At 42.1% G+C, this 16,108-nt stretch overlaps 3 protein-coding genes across 6 annotated transcripts; 2 read left to right on the top strand and 1 right to left on the bottom strand.

Moving 5' to 3' along the window:
• LOC110435329 lies at positions 2,900-4,749 on the top strand. Of its 4 annotated transcripts, none has more exons than XM_021460779.1 (4): positions 2,900-3,274; positions 3,371-3,490; positions 3,622-3,693; positions 4,398-4,749. In XM_021460779.1, exons 1-4 carry the CDS (start codon positions 2,916-2,918, stop codon positions 4,426-4,428), a joined length of 582 nt encoding a protein of 193 aa, XP_021316454.1. In that variant the 5' UTR covers positions 2,900-2,915; the 3' UTR covers positions 4,429-4,749. The 4 variants fall into 4 exon arrangements, with proteins under 4 accessions (XP_021316454.1, XP_021316455.1, XP_021316457.1 ...); XM_021460780.1 differs by having other exon boundaries at positions 3,374-3,490; XM_021460782.1 differs by lacking the exon at positions 3,622-3,693.
• On the top strand, positions 6,350-12,154 carry LOC110435805 (putative disease resistance protein RGA4). The gene is made up of 3 exons (XM_021461854.1): positions 6,350-6,952; positions 7,113-7,163; positions 7,574-12,154. Exon 3 carries the CDS (start codon positions 7,600-7,602, stop codon positions 11,401-11,403), a length of 3,804 nt encoding a protein of 1,267 aa, XP_021317529.1. The 5' UTR covers positions 6,350-6,952; positions 7,113-7,163; positions 7,574-7,599; the 3' UTR covers positions 11,404-12,154.
• Positions 12,944-15,507, bottom strand: LOC110435774 (probable kinase CHARK). The gene is made up of 2 exons (XM_021461812.1): positions 13,973-15,507; positions 12,944-13,858 (listed from the first exon to the last, which is right to left on the bottom strand). Exons 1-2 carry the CDS (start codon positions 15,454-15,456, stop codon positions 13,162-13,164), a joined length of 2,181 nt encoding a protein of 726 aa, XP_021317487.1. The 5' UTR covers positions 15,457-15,507; the 3' UTR covers positions 12,944-13,161.

Consider the following 16,108-nt stretch of genomic DNA (forward strand, 5'->3'; position numbering starts at 1 on the left):
AATAAATAGTGACAAAGATAATTAATCTGATCATAACTAGCCACATAATAAATATGATAAGTACCTCAATTAGATACTCTAGAAAGTCATTAGCATGGAATTAGAATAAACTACAAGAATATTTCCTAAGTTATTCTCAACTATATAGTCTAGCATTATCATAGTTAGTGCAAGCATACTTAGCAATTATTGTGAGACAAGACTACGCCCATGCATAGTGATATTAGCAAGGAATATGAGAAACATAGCAATCACTTCCCTGTAATAATATTGCTCTGCCAGCCCAATACACGAGAGGGGGACTATATAAGAATCAATGAAGCTGTCACTATCACGAACTACCCCACGATCTGGCATATTGGGTACAATCGTAGATAAATACGGTATAAGCACCACGCCTACACAATATCTATCATTTACCCATGGATCCGATGGATAAACGCTATACGATCCTAAGCATGTATATAGATCCAATCTAACTAAGCCAAGTACATAACTATGATATACTAAGAACAATATAATCTTGAATATAAGCAAATAGAGCAAAGTCATAAGCAATATATTGAAGTAGAACAAAGTCATATTCATAATATTGAAGAACAAAGATAATTAGAAAGCAATTAGAAGCACAATTAGAGAATTACCAAGAATCCTCTTGACAGATTCGGAAACCAATCGAAGATTGACTCCTTCTAGTTCTAATCCTATGTAGCTATGCTAATCTAGATATCTAATTGATGTGGTGGCTCTAATCTTGATCAGAGGCTTCTTCTCCCTTGAGGAATAACGAATTAGGGTTGAGAGGCTCTCTCCTCCAGGGGCCAGGGGGTCTGGTTTTATAGTCCCTTCAAGTGAATATGGGCCGTTGGATCAAACCGACATAGATTGTATGGTTTACATTCATCCTTTAGGTCGGTGGAGATCTCCCACGAAGCAGAGTCCTGATTGGACTCAGGGAGGGGGCGGGCGCCCAGGGGAACAGGGCGGGCGCCCTGCCTCTGGCCCCGTTTCGTCTCCGCTTCGGTCTCGTGGCTTCTGGAGTCTTCTAGATGTAAGATAATTGCGCGGCTTGTTAATATCTCTATGTAATCCCTACGTGTGGGCCTTTCTTCTGTATTTCCTGATAACCCCCTGCAGAAATAGACAAACACCAAAACTCATGGAATTCTGTCAGATAAAACCCTAAGTCTAGATGTTGATTTCATTTGGATCCTTTTCTTTGTTTATTTGATAATTAAATTTGATACTTAAGGACCGTCAACACCCCCAATAGGTGGAAACTTCAAATAAGAGGGCCGACAAGCTAGAGGCGGTTGTGGCTTCAGAGCGGGCAGCGCGGCTGGCAAGTGACCTGAGGATGTCAGACATGCTGGCGTTTCTGCAGAGTTCTCTGGGTATTACTCTGCCACCCAACTTGATGGGTCCAACTCAGCCTCCTCCCGTCATTCCTCCCTTCATTGCTCTCCACACTACTCCGGTGAGTAATATATATCACACATGTATGTTATTTAGCTATTTAACTTTGTCTTATGCAATCGCTGCTCCTGTGTGTAGCCTATGTCGGCGGGTTTGAACCACGTGGAGATTGAGCATGGGGGACCGTCGCCGCCGTCACATGGGTGGCCCGGGTACGCACCTCCACCGCCGCCTCAGTGAGTAACGTCGATGAAGTTGTCACGTATTCCTTCTTTTGGTGATGAACCTGAACTTTGTGTTGAACTTCATGTCATGGACTTAGACTTGTTGTGTTGAACTTCATGAACATCAAGTTGTTGTAATGGACTTTATCGCCGAATAAGTGATGCTATTATGAGATATATGTGCTATTGTGATATATATGGTGACGGTCACTACAAGAAATACTTGGCTTTTTAACGTTTTTAGTATGACAATTGTAAGAATGTTACTATATCATCCATTTTGTGACATTATATTTTAGGCATAGTGACTTAGTGACAACTAAAAGTTGTATGTCACAATAAATGTTATTTAACAAGTCTGATTTCATATCGTAACAATATTTTCTATGTCACAAGGACTATTTGTGTGTCACAAATTATTTTATTAATTACTTAAAAAACTTTCCATGTTGACAAGGCCATGTCAACACATGTCTTTCCATGTTTTTGTCTATTTTATTTTTAAAAACTTTTTAAGAGTGAAAATAACTCTTAAAAAGTTCCAATAGCATATCAACCATTTTATCTAGGTTGAGGACGATAGTGAGATTATATAAATTGGGGTTGGCACATATAGAACCTTTTTGGTACATATCTAGGTCGAGGAGGATAGTAAAAATGGTATTAATTTGTTAGACCATATAAGTGAGCTAAAGTGGTCCATTATTGTTTTGTATAGAGAAAATCTCCAAGTAGATAGTTTGATTTTTTACAATCACTACAAAAAACCTCTTAATTCGTGTAGGATTCTTCATGACGAATTCAGAGATCATCACTCAAATATGAACCACCACTAGTAATACACATCCTACCCTAATGGATACCCAACCCAGAGCCCAATACATGTTCGCATATATAAACGAGGTACAATGTGTGTTGCTCTATTTTTCTGTCGGTCGCTCGTAGCACCGACAGGGAAATCTAATTTGAGGTGTCAGGTGTGCCTGGCCTTGTTTAGTTCACAAAAACTTTTGATTCCGGTACTGTAGCACTTTCGTTTTTATTTGACAAACATTGTCCAATTATGGAGTAACTCAAAAGATTCATCTCGCGGTTTATAGGCAAACTGTGTAATTAGTTTTTATTTTTATCTATATTTAATGCTCCATGCATGTGCCGCAAGATTTGATGTGACAGGAAATCTTGAAAAATTTTGGATTTTTGGGTGAACTAAAGGCCTGAGACGAAAACTGTAGTGGGCGTAGGCCGCGGTGGCCTTTTTGTAAGGCCCAAACGATGGCGTGCTCAGCCCGTGGCATATATACATGGCGTCTAACCCTAGCCACACGCACGTCACTCGCCTCTCATTCATCCAGCCGCCGCCGCCGCCGCCGCTGCCCTGCCTCTTGCCGCGTCGTCGTTGCTCCTGTCACTCCTCCAGTCCTTCGGTGGGGGCAAGGTTTGGATCCAGGCGGTGGACGGTCGGGCCTGGAAGGCGACGGCAGCGAGCTTGCCATCCACGACCGTGAGCTCGCCGGGTCACACGACCACCGCGGCAGCGCGCTTCCGGCCGGGCGGCGGCGGCGGCGCTGTAGATCCGGTCCACTACATGGTAGTTCTGGCGCCAGTGCAGTCCCTTTGGCAAAAATCGCAAGGTACCCATTCATGTGTGTTCTTGGTACAACATCGTTTTTCAGTTCGTGTATTCAAGTACCAGATCCTATCTGGTTATTGCGTGGTTTGTCTTCCAGCAGATTCTTAATCCTGTGGCAGCACATGTACGTGGGGAGGATGAGTGACAACGTAAGCATTTGCACATGGTGGTCATCAAGTCAAGGACAAGGTGCTGCTGATGTGCGGTCAATGACAAGGTGCCGCAAAAAAATAGTTTTCTTACTTTCAGTTCGTTGCTTTCAGAGATTAGGTTATGTAGAAATTAGATGAACAGATAGATAATGCTGTAACTTGAAAGTTTTTAAGTAGTATGTTGTGTGTTGTGCAGAACATTAGAGCTGTCTCAGCTAGGAGCAATTCCTTATGAGTTGCAGCAGATTGATGCCCTGCCAAGCTCCAGGTTTCAATATAAATGGATCGCGGTTTACATAAGCGTAGAACAGAGCTTGTTGAGCTCCTTTTACCATCAGCAACGTGTTGTTTGATGTGTTAACACTTCCTTTTTTCCAAGCTTGTAGTTAACCTCTTTGTAGCTGCATTCTGAAATTTTCAGTTGAAACTTAACAGCTGCAGGAAAATTATGCATGCACCCCAAAGGGCTCATACCTCTTATTTGCTAAACAAGTTTAATAATCATATATTAGTGTGCTGGAAATTTTTGATAGTATAGCTATAGCAGGTATTAACAGTAGCACTTATTTTGAGTAGACATTGAGAAAGCAAGGGTGGAAACTGAGATTTTAGAAAACTCAGTTTGCTAGTTTCTACTTCAACTGGTCTGTATCTGTTTGCTACCATGATTCAAAACTGATGCTTTCTTGGCAAATCATGTATTTCTATAGCTGCACTGACTATGACTATGAGAATGCATTTTCGTGTATATGTGACTTGCATTTATTTCTATTTTTGATAAAATAGCTGCCAGACTGTATAATAAACGTGCACAGAAAATCTACAAAAATTACAGCAGCTAGCATATGTTCCCAGTAGACTACTACCAAATTTTCATAGCATTTTACTAAGCATAACTTGTTGCACTCACAAACATAGAATGTTCTGGACACAAGTATAGAAATCTGAATTATTTGGTGTTATTGTTGCTAGGCTCAAATGGAGGCTCAGATGGGGTCAGTAGGGCTACGATCAAAGATGGCTGAGTTAGAGAAGCAAGCTGAGAGGCAGCAAGAAAAAATGAAGAAGAAACTGAGAAGCTAAAGCAGCAAGCAAGTGAATCCAAGGTTCCTTCGCTTCTTGTTTGGCAACAAGTTTGTGTTGCGCTATTACTGTAGTTGTGTTGCTGCTGCACTTATGTTCCAGCAAGTTGAAATTTGAGACTTGAGACTTATCTAATGTGCAATGAATTGGTGGATGGATGTAATGGTATTGAATTTGAATCTGATTTAGTATGTGTTGAAAAGTTATATAGACACAATTGTATGTGATGAAATATTGTATATGGGCTGAATTGTGTGGGTTGAACACAGTGGGCTGCATTGTGAGGACAAAAAGAATTACACAGGTTGAATTGTTGTGGGCTCGAAATTTATATAGACTGTAACTGAAAAATAACGGACCAGCTAACACCACTCCAATTAGATTTTAGGCCCATGAGCTATGTGGGCTTTAGTAGGCCAAAACTCATTTTGTAACATTTTTTCTCCCTGCCATGTCAGCTGCCATGTGGCAAGGTCTATGATTTTGTGACAATAAACCAATGTCATATGCTTGTGACATGAACCAAACAAATGTCATATAATCATTTTATGACGCGGGCTTTTCCACGTTTTGATTTTTGTCAACTTGATGTCACAAATCTTAATTTGTAACATAAATTCTATATATTGTGACATAACTAAACGTTAAAAAGCCATGTGTTTCTTGTAGTGGGTGGTGATAAAAGTGATGGAATTGTGGTATAAATGGTGCTACTTGTGTTCATGGTGATATCCATGTGATGTATGTATATGATTTGTTGTGTTTGTAGCGATAGAAAGAAAAAAAACAAAAAAAAATCTGGATTCTAGCTTTGCCTAGCGTAGCGCTAGGCAAAGAGCGGCGCTCGGCAAAGCTGCCATGTCTAGCGCTGCATCACGACAGCTTACCCAGCTTTGCCGAGTGCCAAATACTTAGCCCTCGGCAAAGGCAATCATTTGCCGAGCGCCAGCCTGGAGGCGCTAGGCAAAGAATTGTTTTAAAAACAAAATTTTCCCCTTTGCCGAGCACCTTATTGGAGGCGCTCGGAAAAAAAATCAAAAAAAAATGGTTTGCTCTTTGCTGAGCGCTAGCTTGGAGGCACTCGGCAAAGAAATTTTCAAAAAAAATGTTTTGCTCTTTGCCGAGCGCCAGACTGGAGGCGCTCGGCAAAGAAGGCGTCCAGATAACGGTTGTGACCGCCGCTTTTCTTTGCCGAACGCCGCCTTGGCGCTGGGCAAAGGCTTTGCCGAGCACCCGACAGAAGACGGTCGGCAATGGAGCCTTTGCCGAGCGCAATTTGGCCTCTGCTGAGCATCAGGCGCTCGGCAAACTCGCGGTCTGCACTAGTGTAAGCAACGTAAATAATGGCAATGGGTCTTTCATGAAGGTATTCAAAAACAGAATCTGAATTCCTGAACCTCCGAACTCTATCCTTTCTTAACCTTATTCTGTTATGTTCCTCATTTCTTCCTCGCGTTCTTGCTTTTCCTCAGCCAAACCTCTGATTCCACTCAGTTATCAGTTGTGTTCTAACGCGGAACACAACACAAGCAGCAGCAGAGCAGGGCAGGGGCAACGTCTGTATGGTGACGGTGGAGTGCAGGCCGTAGTAGAGCAGGGCGGCGGGCAGGGCGATTGGGCGTTGGCATGACTTCATGAGTGACACAGAGAGGAGCGCCTCCTTCACGACTCCAAACGGTGCTTGCTGGGCAGTTGGGCCAACTTCACAGGGGTATTCGAGGACTCTACTTGGGCCATGTGTCGGTATCTGCTAACTTTTTTTTTGACAATATGTGCTGACTTTATATGGCCACTACTTTTTTCCTTAGTATATGTAGCTGCTAGGTTTTACATGTTTGGATTGCTTTCCGGAATGTTTTATTCTCCCATTACCATCCAGTTTGCAAACATAATTGGTCACCGCGTTTAGCACAGTTTCTTACATTTGGGGCCATGTGTGTTGATCTTTCTAGTGGGCAGTGGCCAAACTTTGGTGGCAGTGAAGTCAAACTGCACTTTAATTTTTGTTATTATTGTTGTGTTAATTAAGCAAACAAAGGTGACGAGGAAGCACCGGAAGGAAGCCACCAAAAGCACCGATTGCCAATCGGATTTGTTCTCTTATCTAACCTGTTCTGGGTGATGGTGCATCTGGTTTTGGATTTTCGCTGGGACTGAAGTTTCCTGGCACCTTCGTTTCCGAGAGTTGTTGTATGTCGTTTTCATTCCGTGGTGTAAATAAACAATTAAACAAGTTTATTTACAAGACGGACTGAAGTGGAGCTACCGAATGCACTATCAGCGCCTATCTACCAACCATCCAGCTAAACTACATCTCCTACTACCTTCTGCAGCTTTGCATCCTGAACTCGAAAAGGCCTCTGGTTTTCAAGGGCGCAATGCATCCTAGTGCCTTGTTCAGGAATGGAACAGGAAAAGGCAGCTGATCCAAGCTTAAATTCAAGGTACATGCTCTAAATTTATTTATTCGAAATTTCATTTGCAAGAGATAAAACTACAAAGAGGAAAAGAAGTACAAAAAGGGAACATCCATGCATATCATCCTATTTGGTTAGATCTGATTCTTCGCTAACCATGCTGATTTTTTATTCTGGATTTTCTCAGTGATGAGGACCACGTGGTAAGCAGTTGCCGCTTCTCTGGCCTTCGGAAGAGGTAATTCGTATGCTAATTAATCTCATTTCTTCAACCATCACTCCAACGATCTTTATCCTCACATATGCATGTTATCTGTGCCTTTTAGTCATGTCATGTGGCATGGAGTTATTTGATCTACAGTACACAGCACAGAAAGGATCCCTATCTAAACTATTTGTTTTGGTTTGCTCATATACAAGTTTTTCCCCCATTAAGTTTCAATATACAAATAATTCTCCATGTAGTTTATTTCTATTCGTAACACTCACATATTTAATAATTTCAAAGAAAAATAACTTTCACAATCTTTTATCATGGATATGATTCAAGAGATGGAAATTATAGTTGCTCTAAAATAGCGTGTCCAGCATATTATTTTTGGTTCAAAAAAACTCTGCATAATTCTTCGTTCTTCAATTCATCTACAGAGAATTGGCAAGGGAACCTTTGAAAGATGACTGGAGTGGAGGCAGCTTTAGCATCTGGACTATTGAATGTTGCAGGGAACAAACTAGGTTCACTTATATCCAGTGAGTTTGCGGCCATAACGGGTGTGAAAAAAGATCTATTAGACCTTCAAGATATACATATAGAAGTTACGAGCTGGCTATCTGCGGTTGGTGACAGAGCTATAGAGAGAGACCCATCACTTCGATGGGTGATGAAGTTGAGAAATCTTGCAAATGATATTTATTATTTACTTGATGAAGTATGCCTAGAAGATGAGAAACACAAGATACATAATGACCGTAAAAGGCATGTTTTTTCTGACTTGTTTGCAAAGCCAAAGCTGCTTATGTTCCGGGGGAAGGTGTCCCATAAGATCAAAGCAATCAAGGTGACATTTGATGCAATTGTGAAACAAAGAAGCAATGCCAATACTATACTACACAGTTTTCAAGTGGACCAACCAATTCATCATAGAAATGGCAAGGCAACCGGGGAGCAGTCTCTGTTGAGTAATGCTCAGGAGTCAACAATACCATCAAGGGATCATTTGAAGACTGAAATCATTTCCAAGCTTCTAGAATATAACAATGGAGAAGATGGTCATATAATTTCTATTGTTGGGCTTGGTGGATCTGGCAAAACTACTTTGGCCCGACACATCTGCCATGATGACAAGATAAAGCAGCACTTCAAAGATTCAGTATTTTGGGTCCATGTATCTCAAGAGTTTTGTGGTGAAAAACTTATTGCCAAGCTATTCGAAGCTATTATTGAGCAAAAGTCAGATCTACATGCCCAACAACACATGCTTCATGCAATTTCAAACAAATTGAGTGGTAAGAAGTTTCTGCTTGTCTTGGATGATGCTTGGCATGAGGACAGGCATGACTGGGAAAATTTCACGGTGCATGTAAACAATGGTGCTTCAGGAAGCAAGATTCTTTTAACTACACGTAATGAAAATGTTGCAAAAGCAGTGGAATCTAAGCTTGTATTCAACTTGCCATTCTTATCCGAGGACGAGAGCTGGAGCTTCTTTCTAAAGAGTTCTGGTTGGAAAGAGGAGGATTTAGACTCTGACTTTATTACGGCTGGAAAAGATATCATCAAAAAATGTGGTGGTGTTCCACTAGCAATAAAAACTCTTGGATCTGTTCTCCAAGAAAAGAGAAGAATAAATACATGGAGGGCAATTAAAGAGAGTAATTTATGGGATGAAGAGCATATAGAAGGTCGTGTATTTGTATCCTTGAAACTGAGCTACGTTCACTTGAAAGATCATCTGAAGCTCTGTTTTACATTTTGTTCTATATTCCCCAAGGGCTATAGAATTAACAAAGACTACTTGATTGAACAATGGATAGCCCATGGTTTTGTCAAGTGGAAGAAAGAGGAGCAGCCAGAGGATATTGGAAGTGACTACTTTAATTCTCTTGTGAAAGGCGGCTTTCTTCAGTTGGCACCTGAAACAGAGCCTAATGAAATAAGAAGAGAATGCTGGATGCACGACCTGATTAATGATCTTGCTCAATATATTTTACAGAATGAAGCGGTAACATCTCTATCCGAGAACATAACCAAGGATTGTGCACGCCAATGCAGGTATTTATCTTTGACATCATTGAATGAGGATGTTGAAAGGGGCTTTGAGAAGCTACGTGCTCTATATGTGGCTGAACGCAACCAATCATTTCGTAACCTTGTTAAGAAGAGTGGGCATATCCGCAGTGTTGTCCTAGACTATAAATTTGATACTCCTTTTCCATCATTCATATTAAGGCTTCAATATCTTGGATATCTTGAAATCCACCATGCTAGTTTCACCAAATTTCCAGAAGCTATCTCAGATTGTTGGAATTTGCAGTCACTTCATTTTATTCAGTGTAATGGCTTTGTGACATTGCCTGAGTCAATTGGGAAGCTTCGGAAGCTAAAAATTCTGGAACTAAAGTGGATTACGGATCTTGAGAGTTTGCCTCAGTGCATTGGCAATTGTGGAGATCTTCAGTCCTTGATACTAATTTGGTGTATGAAGCTCAGTGAGATACCACTCTCCATAAGTAAAATTCAAAATTTAAGGGGCCTTCATATAGTTGATTGTAATTCTCTTGAACAACATAACTTCAAATCCATTGGGGAATTCAGCAACCTACAGACAATCAACTTATCTGGGTGTACGCAATTCCAGGCCCTGCCAAGCAATTCTTTATGTCATATGTTGCATACTCTTGATCTTTCCTCTACCAACATTACCATGCTACCTCAATGGGTTACTACGACTAGCACTCTTGAATGTATAGACCTTGAAAACTGCAGGAATTTATTGGAGTTGCCAAAAGGTATATGTAACTTAAAAAGACTGACAGTTTTGAATTTAAAGGGCTGTATAAAACTTCATACCATGCCATCAGGGTTGGGACAACTTACTTGTTTAAGAAAACTTGGCTTGTTTGTTGTTGGGTGTGGTGAAGATGATGCAAGTATCTCCGAGCTTCAAAATCTAGATAAGCTAAGTGGCCACCTGGAAATTAGAAATCTCAAGTATTTGAAGGATCCAGCAGACGCAGGGAAACCTTATTTGAAACATATGAGTAGCATACAGAGTATGGTGTTGGACTGGTCTTTGGGTGAAACTGAAGAAGAGTTATTATGTGACATGGAGCAAGTTTGGACTGACATGGAACCACCATCACAAATTAAGGACATGAAAATAAATGGCTACCAAGGTTCCTATTTGCCACGGTGGATGATGGCACAAAATAATTCTTCTTTTTCTAAAGCCATATTGTTGAAGCAAACAGGACCATGTCAGTTCCTTTCTCTAACTGAACTCAGAGTAGAAAACTGTCCAAACTTGAAGCAGATGTTCGGACTTTGTCAGTTGCCTTCCCTGAAGTCCCTCTTCCTTCTTCAAATGGCTAATTTAGAAGAGCTGTGGACCATAACAAGTGATTTTGAAAATTCTGAGAAAGAAATAGTACGTGGGCAATGCTGCTACCCTTCTCTGTCCAATATATCCATATCAGGCTGCCCGAGGTTGAAAGTGAAGCCATATTTCCCACCGTCACTGAAGAAGCTGGATTTATGTAAAACAAACATGCACCTGCTATCCCCAGCTAGTTTCTCAGAAATGCTTCCTCCACCAATTGATGAATCCTCGTCGTCCTACACCATGCGCTCAGCAGTCTCTCACCTCAAGAATCTGATTCTATCAGATATGATTATGGGATCATCGTCTGGCTGGGAATCCCTGCAGCACCACACTGAACTAGAGACCTTGTGTATCTTCGGATGCAATGAAATGACACAGTTACCTGAGAGCATTCGGAGTCTCACCAATCTGCGGGACTTGAGAATCAGCCGATGCTTTAGGCTTGTCCTGCTGCCCGATTGGCTTGGCGAACTGCGCTCATTACAATCACTTTATATCCAGAGGACCCCAATGATGCAAAGCCTCCCTGAATCCATAAAGCACCTTAGGTCCCTCGTCCTACTACAAATCATCGATAATAATCTGAAGCAGCTACCTGACGTCATTCAACACCTCACATCACTTGAATCTCTAAACTTGATGGATTTAAGTGCTCTGACAGAGCTGCCAGAGTGGATTGGACAACTCTCTGCTCTCCGGCGGCTTTCGATCCAGCATTGCCCCTCTCTTGAATGCCTGCCTCAATCCATACAACGTCTTACTGCTCTCCAGTATTTGAACATTACTAACTGCCCTGGTTTGGAAAGACGTTACAAGCGAGGAGTGGGGCCTGACTGGCGTCTTATCTCTCACATTCTGCATGTGACAATATGGTGATTCACATATCATCGATCTCCAGTCATGATTTATTCTCACAGAGATATAAAATTCAGCCTCGCACACTTAGGTACAAGAACATTTTCCTCAACTTCTCGTATAGCTGCAGTGGTATAATATATCTATGTTTTATATATATGGGCAATAATGAGCCACATTTGCTCCCATCATGTTATGTTGTGGTTTATATAAGCGGTGATCAAGCTTCTTTTATCGAGTGAACAAAAATATATGTTCCAATTTGATCACCTGAACTATTGGAGAAGGATATGCAACTTTATTTAGCTTGCATATGTGTTTCATGTTTGGTCCAATTGTTGGTTGTGTTTATAAACCTACTATGTCTTGTTTTGATGTAAATTAATTATTAGATGATCAAAAAATACTATGGTTCTACAAAATTCTTTTGTTTTTGAAAGCCTTGCGGTGGCCGGACGACGAAACAAATTGAATGACAGAAACATACGACCAGAAGGTGCATAGGTGCCTGAGAATTTTCTATTCTCAAGATGAGACTGTGTGGCCCCTATCTCAAGACAACCCATGAGCGTTGGCCAAGATTTCGTGGTCACGCTAACTGTTCTCACACATGTTAGTTTTTATTGGACCACGTGGCTTGTCTTGGTTCTTCCATGTGTCAGTTTTTTTATTGAACCATGTGGCCTATGCTGGTGTTGTCCCACATGTTCTGCGTTTATTGGGCCATATAGTGCTGTTTTATTGTACCATGTGTCATATATAAGTTCTTCTACGTGTCTATCTTTTATTAGTCCATGTGGCCTTCTCTGGTTAGTCATGTATCTTACCGCAGGTGGTCCATTTGGCTTTCCCCTTGTATCTCGAAGTGCCAGTTTGATATTGTTCCATGTGCCCTCAGGGTACTCACAATGCAGACTCTATCATAGAGTCTAAAGTTATTTATTACCTCGAATAATGTGGACTTAGAGTCTAAATAAGACTTGGAGTCTTATTTTTTCTACCTCTTTCTTCAATAAATATACTGCCACATCAGCAAAATACCATAAATAATATATAATTAATTGTCTTGGACTTTGTGATAGAGTCTTGCATCTTGGACTCTGTGATAGAGTCTGAGTGCCCTTATACAGTTTGTTCACGAGTTTGTCATGTCCTCTTACTCTTTTGCCATGTGGTGTATTGTGGTTGGGTCACAAGTTTAGTATTTGTTTATCAACATGCCCTATTTTTATTGGTCCTCATGTACAACGATCAATAATCATAGCTCGCCATTGCACAGAACGAACATATTGTTAAAGCTCACAAGCGAAGAATGACAAGAGTTCACCAATCACCACACCACTAACAGAGTTCAAGCATCAAACTACCACATGAGTTCACTACATCAAACTGCCATACGAGTTCATGAATGAAACACACACATGTTTCATGCAAACATTAGGATATAGATAGCCGAAGATGACTTAAACTGAAAGACCAAAGATACAGGGAGTTAAAAATAAGTAATGCAAAGTTCTTCCTCAGCCTACTGCTAATAATAAGTCCTTGTGTACTACAACCATGTTAAAAAGCTATTACATAGAGGAGGCGTCATATAATTTTATTCAAAAAGATTTGCTACAATCAATCTGGCATGCCATGCGGTTGCTGGAGGCCTGGAGCTAGATACATACATCACACAGCATATAGCGTTTTGGAAAGGTAGGCACACTGGAATCTGAAGAAGTATATATATCTCGTAACAAGACTAATTGGTAACTTGGGTTGTGATCAAACGGCTCATTCTTCAGCAAGCAGATAAGCCGAATCCTTCGAAGTAAGGTAGCAGGTACTTGCAGCGGCTACCTCCACGGAAGCACCCTCACCTGTCTGATCGCCGTAAGCCAGTTCCTCCAACAGGTGAACTTGCTGTGCATCTCGCGTCATAGGAAGCACAGGCAATAACGTTGCATCCACACAACGCAGAACATCCATAGCCTGCTCAATGGACGGTCGTTGGCTCGGGTCCTGATGCGCACACCAGAGACCTGTAACAAGCACATGCTCCATCTGCTGCCGATCGAACTCGCCGTTCATCTTTCCATCAGCTGCATCAAGAAGCTTGTGCCGATCGTATAGGCTACGGACCCAGAGTGGTAGCGCAGAGGCTTCGCTTGGCTGTCTCGACGCCGGCCGCTTGCCAGAAGCGATCTCAAGCAGGGTAACGCCGAAGCTGTAAATGTCGGCATCGGGGCAACGTAGGTGGTTGTTGACGAACTCTGGATCGATGTACCCACGGGTTCCTGCAACGATTTCCGTTGTTCGAGGCTCTGCTCCATGCTCCATGAGCCTTGCTGTCCCAAAGTCGCCCAGCTTAGCGTTGAATGAGGCGTCAAGCATTACATTTTCAGGTTTGATGTCGCCGTGGACGATGCATTTGTCGCAGCACCGGTGGAGGTAGAGCAAAGCAGAGCCCAAATCAAGTATAATCTTGTATCTAGCAGGGGAAGAAAGGACTTGTCAGGGGAATAAATAAATAAATAGATTCGTAGTATTTCAATGAAAGTACTGAACAAAGATGTTAGATAGACTGCTATTCAGATTTGGGTACCTCTGCTGCCAAGATAAAACTCTGACAGGATTGTGAAGATGCTTGTCAAGGCTGCCTTCAGCCATCAGTTCATAAACGAGCAGGAACCCTTCATTACTTTCGCAGCAGCCGACAAGCTGGACAATGTTCCTATGCCTCAGCAGGGTCAGGACTTTCACTTCTGCGTCAAACTCCTTTTTCCCTTGCCAGGAAGTTTCTGCAGATAGCAGCTTGATGGCCACATGGCGGTCTTCGTCTCTCAAGAATCCCCTGTACACTGGGCCAAACCCTCCTTGCCCAAGCTTTTTGTCATCGGTGAAATTATCCGTGGCAGCTGCCAGCTCGTGGAACTGGAATCGCCTAGGTCCTGATACTCCACACAGTTCATGTTGAACTTGGGGCACATTTATTGGCACCCTCTGTCCACACTTGCACCAAAGCAGAACAAAAATATAGCACACCACAACGAGAGCTAAAGCTACAGCAATGGAAGCCACCACAGTTTTGATTATCTGGTGTACTGACAGATGAGACTTGCCCTGTCCGTTTTGCTTTTGCAACTCTCTTTTCTCTTCATAATGTTTGCCTGACTGATTGCTGTTCGGATTAAAGGTCCAATGTGGCAATGCTTTCTGATCCTGTCCAGAACCATCAGCATTCCCTGCTGTCAGTCTGAGATCAGCGTTGATTCTGCCATCATTCTTGCCAATATTGCCATGTGCCTCGTGGCTAAATGAAAGTAACATCCTATCATGAGAATGTTTCTGATTGTTAAGCATTTTGATTCCACTGCCACGAGTCAGGGCCAAACTATTATCAGAGGGCAGATGTATACCACCAAGAACAAGACCCAACAACAGCAATCCGAGAAGGCTAACCACCGTAAGTAACTTTCTGTTCAAGTTGCGGTACCCAGATCGCACAATAAGAATGGTAGACCTCCACAATAAATCTAGAATATAAGAGTAAACAGGTGGCAACAGTAACACTGCAAGGCTAATTGCCATCACTATCCTTTTCATGAATCCATACCGAGGACACCAACCATCAAGGCCTACTACACTCATATGTTGAAGACAAGTAATAGTAATACCATAACAAGCGATTAACCCGATCGCCATGGGCAAGAGAAATTGCTCAAAGGAGCTGAGCCGTGGGCGAGGTGATGGCATAGTTGGGAGGCAGTGAGGGCAATGCGACGGCATAGCTGAAAGACGGGAGAGACGACCTGGAAGATGTGACGGCGGAGTAGGGAGAAGTCGAGGACGGGACCATACTGTCCTGTCGCAACCTGCAGCAAAGGCCTCACCGCGGCAGTCGTGATCTTGGGCTTGTGACTGTGGGTGGAGAACGTTGTCAGATGAATCGATAGGAAGGTTGTAGTTGACTGCTGGGACACGGCGACCAGGAGGCCATGGTCGAAGAGTCGGGAAGGCTTGTGTTTCAGGGCATGCTCCGCCTCCAACTCCACCGTTGGCACACTCTCCGTGGACGATTTGTGCCATACTATATGGTGGGTTCTAGCACCGTGGCGCTGGAGGAAGGGGACGACAGAAACTAAGCACTGCCGGCCACTATGGTGTGGAGAGAGTGAAGTGCGTGATGCTGCTTTCTTTGGTTTTGGTGTCCCAGTCTCACATCCAGGCATTATCATGTCACTAATCTGCTAGGGACGTGCTAATTCCACGTGATGAGTCATGTCAACAAATTGTTTCTTAGAACTGGGCAACGGGCCGGGCAAGTATGGTTGATAGTGACAATGACAAATGCCGAAAGGCGCTGTTGATAGATACTCAAATTTAACTCGGGTTTTATTTTACGAGTATACAGAATAGCCAAAAATTGATCGTTAAAGTGTTGCTGTGGTTGATGCTTCAATTTGATTAATTCGACCACAGTTAGTTAGACGATTGCTTGATTGTAGATGTCCGTTGGATGGACAGAAAGCAGGAATATGCAGAGGTAAGGGTTTAAAATTTCGGCGAAAATTCGCGAATTTCGGTAATTTTAGGGGTGGCCGAAAAAAAACCAAAATTTCATTATATACTAATATATGTGCTATATAACTTTAGACTCATATTTATTATTGTTTATATTCATATTTTTCTATTCAATAGATGTGTAATCATAAATCATACTGATACTTGTTTAGATCTA

Source organism: Sorghum bicolor, chromosome 5, assembly GCF_000003195.3.
Source record: "Sorghum bicolor cultivar BTx623 chromosome 5, Sorghum_bicolor_NCBIv3, whole genome shotgun sequence".
Classification (NCBI taxonomy): Eukaryota; Viridiplantae; Streptophyta; class Magnoliopsida; order Poales; family Poaceae; genus Sorghum; species Sorghum bicolor.

Bases quoted from the DNA above. Each gene is read 5' to 3' on its own strand.
- LOC110435805 (XM_021461854.1), top strand. From the start codon at position 7,600: ATGACTGGAGTGGAGGCAGCTTTAGCATCTGGACTATTGAATGTTGCA.
- LOC110435329 (XM_021460779.1), top strand. From the start codon at position 2,916: ATGGCGTGCTCAGCCCGTGGCATATATACATGGCGTCTAACCCTAGCC. The intron at 3,275-3,370 runs GTACCCATTCAT...TTTGTCTTCCAG, and splicing joins CCTTTGGCAAAAATCGCAAG to CAGATTCTTAATCCTGTGGC. The intron at 3,694-4,397 runs GTTTCAATATAA...TATTGTTGCTAG, and splicing joins GATGCCCTGCCAAGCTCCAG to GCTCAAATGGAGGCTCAGAT.
- LOC110435774 (XM_021461812.1), bottom strand. From the start codon at position 15,456: ATGGCACAAATCGTCCACGGAGAGTGTGCCAACGGTGGAGTTGGAGGC. The intron at 13,859-13,972 runs GTACCCAAATCT...TTCCCCTGCTAG, and splicing joins GTTTTATCTTGGCAGCAGAG to ATACAAGATTATACTTGATT.